This window comes from Amphiura filiformis, chromosome 5 (assembly GCF_039555335.1).
Source record: "Amphiura filiformis chromosome 5, Afil_fr2py, whole genome shotgun sequence".
In the NCBI taxonomy this organism is placed as follows: domain Eukaryota; kingdom Metazoa; phylum Echinodermata; class Ophiuroidea; order Amphilepidida; family Amphiuridae; genus Amphiura; species Amphiura filiformis.
In genome coordinates, this window is record NC_092632.1 from 13,353,694 (window position 1) to 13,368,404 (window position 14,711).

A 14,711-nucleotide genomic window follows, 5' to 3' on the forward strand; every position below is an offset into this window, starting at 1 on the left:
CGATAACGCTTTGAGTGAACACTTGCGATTGTGCACAATAAAATTTGCCCTGAAGTAACTGACTGCACTCAGCAAAAGGCACTGTAATAATAAACATTTGCAGACAACACATCACAAACATCAGTGGTATAACCAGGCTTTCGGACAGGGGAAAAAGCATCTTGCTTCAACTTGGAAGAATCCCCTTCTCCCTAGTCCCTACCCCCTCAATTTCTCACCATTTATTTTTGTAAACAGTTTTGAGCCTTCACTGGAGAATAACAGGAACAAAGTGCCAGACCGTAGTAATTATAGGGGCAAGAAACTGCCTCTGCATTTTGTATCACCACGTTCCTTACTCCATAGGGCAAAAACAGGAATTCAGATAACAGCTATTTTGCCACAAACAAGCTCATGAACTTGGAAGCACATCCTTCCAAAGTGAAGGCATAGCAGGTTTTTACCTAACAGTGATGACATTTACTATTAGTTTTGAAGGTCTTAGGCTAGACTCAAGTGGAAATTTTTAATTACTGGCCATGTGTATACAAAGATCTTATCGATATGCAATGTGTTATAAACACAGAAAGCAGACCTGCTTCCTTGTTCAATGACAATCAAAGCATGGAACTCACAAATTGACCTCTAAAACTTGTGGCTCCTGAGAATCTAATCTACAGGTCCACGTACTGATTCCCTTAATAAGAATTCTTCTTTTGCTATGTCATACCTTCTAACACTAACCCTGAATAGGGTCATATAATGTTCTTAACACTTTTTCCCCTTTCACCAAAACTTCTACTCATTTCAAAGAAGAGTCCTGACTCAGAATTGCCCCGAGTATCAAGTGTTACAAAGATTGCAACCGTTGCAACGACACAAAGGATTACATACAGAATGTCAATACTTTATATCAAATGGCAGAGTCATGACTCTTTGGCTCTATACATTGGTTTGCCTCAAGTTTGGTAGTTTTGGAAGCAGTATCAAATCGTGCATAATTGACCTTTTCGGTAAACCCCCATAAGCCTTTGCGAGTACATCTGAGAACTCGTCATTTGACGTCACGCCGACTTGAAATGCGCAGTGACAATGTTCGATAAACGATGTGCGCATTGGCGCAGATCGGCGTGACGTCAAATGACGAGTTATTAGGTGTACTCGCAAAGGCTTATGGGATTTACCGAAAAGGTCAATTGTACAGAGCATACATACACAAGTACAAGGGCTGTTTGTTATTACGCTTGCAGCGCAACCGCGAAAAAGCATTGGCATCACTACCGAACTTGAGGCAAACCAAAGAATATTCTCTTTGATTAATGTACAATTTTACATGTATATATTTGAAATGTTCAAGAATTTGATTCAAACAAAATATTGATGCTTCTTTTGCACATGAGTACTCTGAATGTTGTCTTCAGACTACATATTTGTATAAAGTTATGGTATGTGCTCCAATCATTATGTACAAAAGATCAACCGGTTGGATGTGCTATTCCAGTTGATATCCATAAACCCCTATGGAAGACTTGACTTTAATCTCCCTCACAGGGATGTAGATTTCAAATGAAGTCACCCATTCAGGTAACCCCATTTGAAATTCACACTAGCCCTGGATGGAAGATTAAGGTCATGTCTTCCATATGTGGTATATGTATTTCAACTGGAATAGTGTATGATCAGGTGCATGCAGGTTCAATTCAACATTTTGCATACATTGAGAGCAAGCAAAAATTTGAGCCTGGGTCTGTTGTATAACTATCCCAATGTCCCAACAACTGAACTGACAAATTGAAGTGGGAATTGATGCAGACGAGCACAGGATATACCATTGAAACTAAACAGGCTGAAATTTTCTGTAACAGACAAGATATGAGCTAAAAATCTGTACATATAACTTGCAATGAACTTTGATGTAATGATATTTAATTGAAGCTTGATTGGAAAGTTCACTACAGGGAAAATAATACTTCCTGACTTGAAAAGGCTGCTGAACTTTCTTATTTATACCAGACCTGTCCAGTGGGATATAATGACCCAGATGAAATACGCTATTCCAGTTGAAACCCATACACCCTCCTTAGAAAGACATGATCTTAATCTCCCATACACAGAGTGTGAATTTCAAAAGGTTACCTGAATGAGTGGCTCCATTTAAAATCTACACCCCTGTATGTGACATTAAAGAGGAAGCCATGCCAGGTGCTAAATGATGCAATAACATTAAAACATTAATTAGCATCTGTCAAATTTATAGATAACCTTGTCACTGATTAATTTGAAAACCAGACAGGTTTGGTTCACCCCAGAAGAAATGCTCTGGTGGGACTAATGTCTTCCATGGGGTGTATGTATTTAAACTGGAATAGCCCAATAAGATGGAACTCGGATAGCAATATGGGTTCAATTACTTATGAGACTGTATTGTGTGCTCCACTAGACATGGTCTATAAAATGCAAAGTGTTAATATAATTAATGCGCAGGAAGGAATGACTATTTGGCTCATTACTGGCAACTGCTGGTTGTCATGGGAACTAGATGCTGTTTACAACTTCAGATGGTTAGAGCAAATCACTGGGTGAACTCAATGTAATTCATGTTGAACCAAAATGAAAAGCTCTTGGCATGGGTCAAAGTAGTTACTGTATGGTAAGAGCAAATCACTCGGTGAACCAGACCTGCCAACCTACCAAAGTCAGAAAGAGGGACATTGAGACACACACCAGGTACCGACAAATTCAAAGACTTGAGGTGTGCAATACTTTCAGAATTCAGAAAAGGTTTTGCAAGTCTGAATTTATCACAATAGACTAATAAAGAGAATGATATACCGAAAAACCCCGTCTACAAGCATATAGTGCACTTCTGATGAAAGCTACATTAATCCAGTCACCATTATGGAGTTTGAGCAAATAAATTACGGATCCAAGCATATACAAACAAGTATTATTTTAAGACCGATCTATTGTATTGGTATATTAACGCTTGCTTGAATTAATTAAGGGATCTAAAATGAGCGTTTATTATGCGTTTTCGACAGTATTTTTGTGGGACATGAGAGCACCTCAGACCTATCGAATTGCATTCTGAATACTGAAGCATGTCTTTCTGATATCAAATAATTTTCATTTTTGAAAATCACAATATAATACAAATTTTATGACAAATTATAAAAATTTGATATTTTTCAAATTTTTGATATATAACAGTCCTCGAAGTAAATTATATAAATCTAATGATATATTCTTAAAGTGTATGTAGCAGGGAGGAAAAGCAGGCGGTCAATTGAAAATTTTGACCTTTCATATTGAAGATATGGATTTTCCCCCAAAAGACCTAATTTTTTTTGGTGTTTTGGGAAAAAATCCATATCTTCAATATGAAAGGTCAAAATTTTCAATTGATCGTCGGCTTTTCATCCCACCTACATACACTTTAAGTATAAATCATCAGATTTATAAAGTTTACTTCAAGTACTGTTAAATATCAAAAATATCAATTTTTAATGATTTGCCATAAAATGTGTATTAAATTGCGAATTTCAAAAATCAAAATTATTTGATATCAGAATGACATTCTTCGTATTCAGAATGCAATTCGATATGTCTGATGTGCTCTGATGTCCCAAAATAAATACTGTCCAAACGCTCATACCCCAGCCCTTAAGCTTTTATAAAAAACACTATATATGCTTGTAGACGGGGTTTTACGGTATAGCAAAATTTTAAAGTGATATTTGCATCATATTCTGCTGTTCTTACATTTAAATTTGCCATCACTGAAATTGTCAGAAAACAGGACTGTCCCTCTTTTTAACTTAATGAGGGACAGTTGGTAGGTCTGGGTGAACTCATGAACCAAAATTAAAAGCTCTTGACATGGATCAAAGTAGCTACTTTTAGTGTTTGTTTTGCTTTTTTAGGGACATTTAGCTCAGTCTTGCAGGATAGATCCGATTTATTATAAGGAATATTTGTGAATGGGACTGATCATGAAAAATGATTCATACAGCGACTGCATTTTGACTTCCTTCTGAAAGTCCTAAGGAGAGGTTTATAAGAGCTATTTGAACCAACGACCAAGACAGAACTAAGACTCAGCAATCTCAAATCATTCTCACACATGTAGCTTATGGGCAGCCATCCTAGTAGAGCAATAATGCTTGGCAATAATGCTCTCAATCTCCTTTAAAAGGCAGTATAAACATTAGTGTTAGTAGACCATCTGAGGTCCTGGCTTAAATGTAGCTTCATGATCGGTTTCTAGCTACACTGCATTTATGTCCTGATTTAATGTGCCATGTTTAGTGCTGTCATTTGCTGTGTTACCTGACTATATTGCTGGAATAAATAGGTGAGAGTTCTTGGTATGATCCCTCTGTCTATGTAGCGCTCTGCTCCACCAGTGATTGAGAATGTTTTGCCACTTCCAGTCTAAAATAGAGAGAAATTACAAACAGGTATGTTAAGGGGTGGTATGTGAATAAAGATTGGGGGAGTCTTTCCTTTTCTATTACCTCAAAAATTGATATATGAAGAAATTAACTGAGATTGACAGGTTTGGTGATTTGCTCGCACTTTTACTAAAATTTTACAGAACTTTAACATGAACAACCAGCCTGGAAAAAAAAAGCATTTCACAGAATTTAGCTCATTGTTTGCTCAAAACAATAATATATCCAGCTCTTTCAAAGAAAAGTTTGTGTTGTTTATGATATATTAAAAAAGAAATCGGTATTCATGATTCTTGATTTCATTTGGCAGTGAGTTCCAATGATGAACTGCAGTATTAAAGAAAGTGAACCTATCTTGACCCTTGTGAGGAACCTGTAAGTTGAATGGACTACCCCTGGTACTCTAATTATGAAAAGATGATACTCTAGTCAAATGTATTTTCATATATTGGACAACAGTTATGGAAATTTTTTAAAACATGGCTAAGTTTTAATTGAACAACTCTATCTTGAGTTAAGGGGGTACTACACCCCTCTATAAATTTGTGTCTATTTTTGCATTTTTCTCAAAAACTAATAACACAGTGGTAAGTTGTAACAAAAGTTATGTACATGATAGGGGCAAGGAATCCAATTACTACACTGGAATTTCAGTGACCCAAGACAAGCGGTTCATTATTTATGATAAGAAATAAGGTACCGCTAGTATGTACCTCATTTCCTATCATATATACTGAACCGTTTGTGTTGAGTCACTGAAATTTCAGTGTAGTAATTGGTTTCCTTGCCCCAATAATATACATAACTTTTGTTACCAGTGTGTTATTATTTTTTGAGAAAAATGCAAAAATAGTCACAAATTTACCATAGGGGTGTAGTACCCCCTTAATGCATAGTTGCATACCCACCATGTCCAATTCTTTCTGCCCAATATGAGTATGTGATCCCACATCCAAAATAACACAAACAATCTTGTCTTGCATAATTTGTAATTTTTAGATATAAACCCATCTTCTATGAAAAACAAGCGTAATCGAAGTGACATAAAATTAAAGCTGAACACAGTGTCTTGCATGTTTTCATGCATAAAAATTCAGCATGTCTGTACAAGAATGTAAGTCTCTCATTTGCCTTTTTGATCATATTCAAAGCAATTGATTCACCAGAAAGTATTTTCGAGGGTGACCCCTCAATATTTTACAGACAGAGAAGTATTAATTAACTTCACAAACTATCGACTGAATTTAGCTTCCCTTTGGTACCAAATAAGATGACCTCAGTCTTGTACCAATATGAAGGAGAGCTTATTATCTATCATCCATTTATCAGCGATTATTTTTGGGATCTTTATCAGAAACAAGCAAGGCACTGTCATCAGCGTATAAAAGTGATTTGCAGTCGACACTGATGGGCATGTCATTAACATAGCAGAGACAGAGGAGTGGACCAGGGATACTGCCTTGCGGAACTCCATAGGAAATCCCAAGTCAAGCATACCTGGTTAAAATACAGTCATAGTATTGAAAATAATTTTAAGGACAAGAAAGAAACATTGATTTTAACATCATTATACAAACAGTGTTCGATTTACCTGGATTCGCATTGCAAAATGCGAGTCATTTTTTACAAACTGCTACTCAACTGCACAGACCAGTAGCAAAAAATGCGATCCCAAAAAATTGGGGAAAAATGCCTACTTGCGATCGTGAACCACGCTGATATACCATCATTTGCAAGTTGCCATTTGTCGAAGTCAAAAATGTTTCCATAAATTCTATTTCCAAGAAAATAATCCACAAAAATATGACTCAAAAGTCCCTAAATCATGATGTTTACGCCATTAAACTAAATACAGTATCCTCCCTTGTATGCAAATTTATTTCCATGACGTGTTGTGTTTATACAAACTTCCATGTATTACCAGATAACTAAAAACGTGCATATTAATTTTATGACGTCATAGAAGTAGCACTGTTTATATGGTGTATAGTTCAGTGGTGAGATGGAAATATCGTGTGTCCTTGGTGACAATCTTCCAAAATTATACAAGATTTTTAGGATTTCATAGATTCCTCACATTATTTTAATGCTTCAGCTAATAAATTAGTGAGTTTCCTCTATTCAAAAATGTAGGACTTCTCTTGATTACTGAAGGAAAATTTGCGTTTAGAAAGGGCACACGATAATCAGCTTAGGAAGTTTAGGTGCCGAATTTTGAACCACATTCGGTCTGCAACACTGCAGTTGCATAACATTTTTAAGCATTGAGTACTGGGATTGAGTAATCTGTGAGAAGATAAGAAAATACAAAAAATCGATAAAATATGGTGAAAACAAACTGCTACTCAAAATTTTGGAATTGCTACTCAAATCTGAAAGTGAGTAGCAATTTTTGCTACACAAAAAAATAGATGAAAATCGAACACTGTATACAAATATAATCAACATACCTGGCCATAGGCAAATATGGTTCCATTGTAGCCGGTTAATACACTAGAAAACAAAAAAATTAAGAATTTCAATAATTTACAGCATCTTAGCTTACTCTCTTCTAAGTTGTGAGTGATGTCGCATTGTAAAAATGTGTTCTTCTCATGATTGATTGATATTGCCAAAATTTGTTCCACTAAAGAGTGATCATGAGTAACTGAGTATTTATGATTAAGGTTGGAAAAAGCTTGGAATCCAAGAAGCGCCTTCACAGACTATGTTGGTGTTAGAAATTTTGCTTTGGAAAATATTACCTTCCTGGGAAATTTACATTTTCCCAGGCCTGCGTAGAGTTGAACCCATCACAATTCTTGCTCATATAAAATTAATCCCAAAGTATTATGAGTCATGCATTGAGCCACAAAACTTGCAATCTCATTCAAAACTACCATATCAGCAGGAATAGCCTATGCTGTAATAGTGTTAGCATCTATATGGCTGCCTCATTAGAGAACATAATGTAGCTAGATCTCCTATATTGCAATCTATTGTGCAAGATAGAGCAAAAGGAGCATGAGAGACACACACCCATACTTGTATAGACTGGAAAATAAAAAATATGTGCACACACTTGTGTTGCACCTATTCACTCAAAAGTGGTAAAGGTCTTACTTGTCTGCTACATCTTGTGCTACATGTTCAAAAACCTCGTCTTGCTTGGTGAGTTGATCAAAGACTTTCTCAAATCGAAAGGCATATTCTTCCTTCTTGTTATTGATGAATCCTGATGCCAGATCACGAGGCACGGCAAAAGACAGTTTAGGATATCCACTATTGTCTTCATCTTCTAAATCATACAACTGCAATGGCAAAATAAACAAAAACATAATTAAAAACATAATCATGTGGTTCGTAATTAAGGTGGCACCACACAAAGCTGTGTAAATAACGAAAGTTTGTAAATACAAATAAATATGGCCATGTGTCATGAACTGGTACATGTCATTTAGAGTGGCTATGTTTCATTGTGTCATGTATTTTGCACTGTTCCCTTTAGAAAATACATTCCTCTCATTTTTATCAAATAGCACTAATTTCAAAGCTTAGAATGTTTCGTTTAATTTGACACCAAAATAATTACAATCCAACCAAAATATATTAATTAGCACTAATTAAGCTAACGATGATGCAAAGTGGAGGATGAGGGACACGGTACCATCATACCATGTAAAGTGGGAGGATTGAGGAGCCTGTGCTCATTTAGATATTCTTGATCAAAAGAACAGTTACATGTAGAGCTGTTTAATATATGGTTTAATATTGGAAAGCCTAATGAATTTATAACAATTCGGTCAGAGACCAGGCGAGAACCCAATAGTGCCTATGCACTAAATTAAAGGGTGGCCTAATTACACCAAACACAAAATAAAAGGGACAGACAAAAATGGATGAGAAAAATAAATCAAGACAAAACAAATGAGGTGGAGAAGGAGAAGGCTAGCACACCTGGTCATTAATGGCAGATTTGAAGGCAGCCAGGGATGGAGATTTGACTACAGTGTCAGGAAGGTAATTCCATAGGGTAGGTGCATATGGGAAAAAAGATTTTTGAGACAGGGAGAGACGGGAAAATGGAATAACAAGGGCGCAGCTGTTGAGATTACGAAGGCCAGGGCGCGGTGCAGTTTAAATGGGTTTGGCGAAGAGCATAGCTTGTGAAGGATTTTGTACAAGTGGCAGAGTGTGGCCAGATCGCGACGTTTGGAGAGGAGGGGGAGGTCTACTTTTGAAAGTAGATCCTCATGGGAAAGCTTCCATTCCTGCAAGATCACACGGAAGGCAAAGCGCTGGGTGGATTCTAACCGGTTTGTGAGCGTCTGGTTTAAAGGGTGGTATGTGATTGAGCCATATTCAAGGGTTGGACGAACAAGAGCCAGATATAGAGAACGGCGGATATTTGTTCAGTCAATAATTTAATTAATTTTATCTAATCATGTTTACACGTTCTCATTGAGAACTGCAAGTAAAAATTTTTCCCATGCACTAGGCCTATCGACCGGCGTATGTGTTGTATTATCGTCGATATGACCCTAAATCCGACATGTCAAAATAAATTGTCCTTTTTCGACACTTTACGACATATCAAAAAGAAAAAAAAATTACATTTCCATGCTATTTTGTCCGAATAAGCTTACCGTACGATAATGTGTTCATCAGAAAGTCAAAAATGACCTCCTGAAGTTGAACCGAACCGAACCCTGATTGGAATCAGCAATTTTCTCTGGTTATTTCTCAGAACCATGACAACTAGAGAGGTAGGTAGTAATCTGATATTATCATGTACAGATCAGTGGTGGGTGGACAGGATATGAAGATACATGACTAAAAAATAAATCGAGAAGCAAAAAAAAATATTAAAAAAAATTAAAAAATTAAAAAAAGGAAAAAAAATAAAAATAAAAATATCACCATCCCCAGAGTCCAGAAGCCTCGAACCGAGGCTAGTGTTGAATTAGAAATCATGTGTCGATAACAGGCCTACCATGCACTACACACAAATGCCAAGGTTTTCAGTCACGTGCGTTTTGGCTTTAAATTTTTGTATCTTGAGCATTATAAATTTGGCTGACTAGCAAATGTGTTAACTAAGGTTTGCCTGGCATACCTAGTACATGTGCCTGCTGTCACAATTTCAGAAACAAAATTTTGGGCAATTTGATGACACTATTTTTGTCTGTAACTTCAAAAGTATATGCACTAGAAACATGATTTACCCCTTATTGTTTAGGTAATTCTCTTTCAAATGAAAGAACTTTCAGCTAAAAATATTGAACTTTATGAACATCCCTAGCTCCGCGATAAACACACACACGAATATATAGGTATCCCAGGCAAACCTTAGTTAACACATTTGCTAGTCAGCCAAATTCGCCGACAATGTCAATTAATGCATATTTACATTGAAATTTAAAACAACTGGCCGAAGAAGGAAACCTACATATGTTTTCTATACTTCAATTGACCCAAATATATGATTTTTTATGGTGATAAGACAATCGCACATGGAATTTTAGAGGGATTTTGACAGCAGTTCCATTAAAAAAAGCTGCTATCATAATGAGACTAAGATCTAGAAACACCCCCGAAGTGCCGTTTTGGGGAATTTTGCTAGCTGAAAAGCCTGAATCTTTTTGATGAAAGTCAATCTTTGACAAGATGTAACTTTGCTACGGAAAGTGCTATGAAAAAATGGTTTTCAGTTTTGGCTTTGTTTACTCAAGTCAAGGGCTTTAATTTTATATATAAAATGATGCAGTTTGATGGCAAATTTGAATCCACCTAGCATACCTAGAAATTTATAATATATAGCGTGGCACAGAAGAAAGTATACACGCGCCTTTACACTGCGTACACGCTTAGTACACTACATGGACGCAACGCGCATGTTCCAGTTTGGCCAAGAATTACTTAATTTGATTATAGTAGCAGTCATATCCAAATATACCTTATCCATGTTCATACTCTCATGGTAGTACAGGGAACCCATACCGTAGTAGCTCTGCACAACGGTATGGGACGAAGTGTATACAAAAAGCTAGTGCAATGCAATTGCATGATTTCAATTAGAGTTTGTACTAAAAAATACAAGGCTCCTGTAGCTTATATAGTTGCATGTTTGTCATAATATTAATTACACAGCTTCTTGTACTTCTTACCTAAACTCCTATGCTTGAAATTGTAATAAATACTTCGTTACTTATCCAGAATAAATAAAAAATCATTAGCACATGATCCAAGTCGGCGCACCAAAACTGAGATGGCACTTCAGTGCAAACTTAGATAGGGCATCACCAATAACGAAAATGTCATACCGATAAATGATGTATCTGTTTGCCCGTTTTTTAAGTTTGCCTTGCGAACTATTCTCATGGATGAGATGTAATCAGGTAAGCTTAAATTTACTCACCCCAGTTTTTGCTTTAGTGGGCTTGATACGGCAAAATATTTTAATTCCTTGCTTGACCATCTTACAGGAAACTTATCGTCTTTAAAAATGGTTGTTTTACTTAGCATTTATAACATCTCTGAGCTCTGATCAGTTGTTGTTGTCACGCCAATCGAGGATTTGTGTACATTGGTCGCCATTTGCAGGGAATTTATAAATTGATTGATTTGCGCATGCCCACATTTCCCATTGCAACTCGGTAATCCGTCGGTAATTTTCGGAAATTGCAGTCACATCAGCTCTAAAACATGTTTGTGGTCTAAAATTTTTGGATAATTATGAAGTAGCAGAATTTCTGTTTTCTCTTTCTTATAATTATATACTTGCTATCAGTTATCTTAGCTTGAATTCATGTAAAGATAATGATATTATATTTCGGTAAAATTTCCGGTGTGTCCCGGAAGAGCCGAAATTTGACGTATCTTCTCCTGCACTTCCGGAAACACTGCAGTCGGCGAGATGAGCAGCTCTTGCTGGACGTGTGTGTGTGTGATGATTGAGGGACGAATGTTTGGCTTAAAATCCCTAAAAGCATTTGCAGTTTAAGTTCAATATTTGGAGTGAATGCTGTCCTTCCCAATTCATTAACTTGTGAAAGTGTACTGGAACTTATCGTAACTTTAGGATTAAATTGGACGTGAATGCATCCATTTGCATACACACCGCGGCACCGTGCACGTAGTCGTAGCTCCGAATCTGAATCTGTGATCACTGGCACTGCACAGTATCAGTAAATAGCGCAGGGTAAGTACATACAGACATGACAGAGTGGTGGGTAAAACTACAAACCGTGCAGACATATTCCAGCAATTGTCTAGAATAGCCTATTTACTCCATCATATCATCCCATGCATGCATGACTCAACTTTTCTACACTGGTAATTAAAACCATGTTGTAACATTTCCATAAAAATTATTTTAAAAAGTATAATAAACCACTGGCCTTCTCCGTATGAGCGAAGGGGGAGGAGACTTCTGTGCAAACTTAAAATAGGGCACCATCAATAACGAAAATGTCATACCGATAAATGACACATCTGTTTTGCCCGTTTTTTTTAAGTTTGCCTTGCGAACTAGAGGAGACTGAGCTGAGGCTTCTGAGCCTATCTGGTCCAGGGTACACAGACTATAGAATTTTAAAACAAAATATCACTTCTTGCCGTTCCTCACGTCTGAGTGACAGGGGTAGCGCAAGGTTGCTTTTTGGGGTCCCGGACCCACCAAAATGGAGTTTGGACCCCCTGTTTTTAAATTTTCTGCAAGTTCAGGGGTCTGTGCAGAGTGCAGACCCCCAGTTTTTCAATCTAGCGCTATTGCAGACATACTATTTATGAGTTCAGGGGTCCCTGTGGACACTGGAGTGTTTAGTTCTAGCGCTACCCCTGCTCACGTGAAGATAAGACAAAACATATCAGTTTGGTGCATATGTGTGAAAACTTTGGGTACATTTGAAGACTGTAAAATGACCAAATTTATGACCGTAGCGATTGTCACCATAACAAAAATTAATAAAGGCCCATTCAGTGATTCGCTCATCTGGACAATCATCAAAATTCAGATTTTAGTACCTTTGTCATTGTCATACTAACATAGCCTGCGAGTGGGTCAGCCGAAAGCCATGTATTTAAGACAAAATAAGACATTTTACATGAATCTGTAATTTAGATAACTAAATTAGCTACATGTATTTGAATGGGGCTTCAACTTCGCCACTGGTACTGGTTTTTTTCATTTTTTGCCAAATTTGTCATTTCAAAAATTTGAATGACTTATAATTCACTTGCAATTTATAAACAATTTTAATTTTTTTACACTTGCGCTGGGATCGCTGAAAGGGTCTCTTTAATGTCTCATAGAGATAACACGGTGGCCATGATGGTGAAGAAATTTCATTTTTTTGCTGTGAAATGCAGATTTAATGCAAAGAAAAGTGATGCAGGAAGTATAGTGCTATTTTTAAAGATTATATCACAAAACTGAACACGTGAGTACTTTTATGAATGCAGGGTGAATCTTTGAAACTGGGACATGAATTCACGGTTTGGCCGCCTCTGTGTGCCCCGCTTTTTGCAATTCTACCGTAGTCATGATTTTTTTCCCCGACGAAGTGTTGAATTAAAAATCATGTGTCGATAACAGGTCTACAATTTTTACAGGCAGTTAAGGTGAGAATGAGGGACACAAGTCAAATCCTCAAAGGTATTTTGATGTATAAATTTGCCAAATGAATATTTATAATAAAATTGAATTAATAAAATTTATGAAAGCGACTCAAGCAGTTAGTTACGGTACTACATTGTAGTTCTTGTCCTGGGAAACAAGGATAATGTACCTTAATTTTTGTAGTAGGAATTGAAGTTGATTTAGGCAAAATAAAAAAATAAACATGTTTCACGTCCCCTCCGCTTCCTTTTTGAGGTTTCCTCAAATATATTTTATTTTTTGAAATTCAGTTATAACTTTTCAAAAATATGTCCAGGAAGTTGGAATGCTTTCTATAGCCTTGCTAATATACAAGAAACACTTTTATAAGGTTTTGTGATAGTTAGAGGGGGCCTATCTCTCAGAACAAGAAATAAAAAGAGGCCTCCTCCTCTTTCCAGGCATTATTGTATACGCTAAAATAGCTCTAATTATGGGTATTTACACCGATTTTGCGATAAAAATAAAAATAAAAAGCCCCTCTTCCTCCTTTTTTTTCAAAACCGGACGTGAAACATGTTTTATTTTTACTTGGCCTTATTTGTACAGATTACTACTCCATTGAGTCTGGGCAGGAAATAAGGTGATAAAATTAAATGTTATGTTGCAACAATAATTTGATATGCAAGTTTTTATTGAATAACATAAATGATAAAAATAAACCCCAAAGAATGGAGATTTTCCAAAAACTTTCATAAAAGTTTATAATATGATAGGCTTGCATAGTCCGGTAGGCCCTACTGCACCACCATACCAAATTGTTACTCCAGTTTTAAAAGCATTTCAACTATCACACACTATTCGAAAAGAAAAAAAAATTCTCAATCTCGTGTATATAGTGACTAATACTCTGGTAGACTGGTAGACACCGCATTATCAGGGGAATACCATTTATAATTTCATATCTTGCAATTATCAATTAATATGTTGTGGTGACATAATTAATGCACTTTGCATTATTACTCAACAGTTCACTCAGATAGTTCACAGTCCATTGATTAAATGATTCAAAGCAAACTTAATTGAAAATCAAATTATCATAAAATATACAAATCACAGTGTCTGGCTGGTTGTCTAGAGGTACTTAGTGCATTCACTGATTTGATATTAAGGTGGTTATGGAGGCATTATAAAAGTACTCTAAGCATGTTTTTTAACAGATTAATTGAGTAGAGCAAAGTACACTAATCAATATGCCTTGGAGTCAATCGGACATACGGTTTTTAAAATATATCAATTTATATTTTCTTTGTATCTTATTGTTTTTATCAATAATCAATAAAGTTAATGAGCTAAAATGACTGGAGAAGCTCATTAACATATGATTTTTGCCAATATTTTGCTAAAATCCATGCATAAATGTTCAGGTACTTTTATTTTGCATAATTTTGCCTGAAACTTGGTCAAAGTGTTTCTAATATGTTTTAATGTATTATATAGTGAAGCCGCCCCTAATTTGCATAATTAATTAGCATTTATGCAAATTAGCTCATTAATTATGCAAATATGCAAATTAGAGGGCGGCTTCACTTTATAATACATTAGAACATATTAGAAACACTTTGACCAAGTTTCAAGACAAAAGTATGCAAAATGAAAATTACCCTGAACATTTATGCATTGATTTTTAACGAAATATT

At 36.1% G+C, this 14,711-nt stretch overlaps 2 protein-coding genes across 3 annotated transcripts in view; one reads left to right on the forward strand and one right to left on the reverse strand.

Annotated features, from left to right (window-relative positions):
• Positions 1–11,024, reverse strand: part of LOC140152666 (kinesin-like protein KIF6) — a 31,041-nt gene extending 20,017 nt beyond the window's left edge. Inside the window, 4 exon segments of the mRNA XM_072175115.1 lie at positions 4,309–4,413; positions 6,884–6,926; positions 7,536–7,723; positions 10,831–11,024. Coding sequence (XP_072031216.1) covers positions 4,309–4,413; positions 6,884–6,926; positions 7,536–7,723; positions 10,831–10,890 — 396 coding nt within the window. The 5' untranslated portion in view covers positions 10,891–11,024.
• Positions 11,025–11,595: 571 nt separating this feature from the next.
• Positions 11,596–14,711, forward strand: part of LOC140152667 (disheveled-associated activator of morphogenesis 1-like) — a 94,100-nt gene continuing 90,984 nt past the window's right edge. For both annotated transcript variants that reach the window (XM_072175116.1, XM_072175120.1), the window contains exon 1: positions 11,596–11,613. The gene's annotated coding sequence lies outside the window, so the exon portion shown is untranslated. The remainder of the gene's footprint in view (positions 11,614–14,711) is intronic.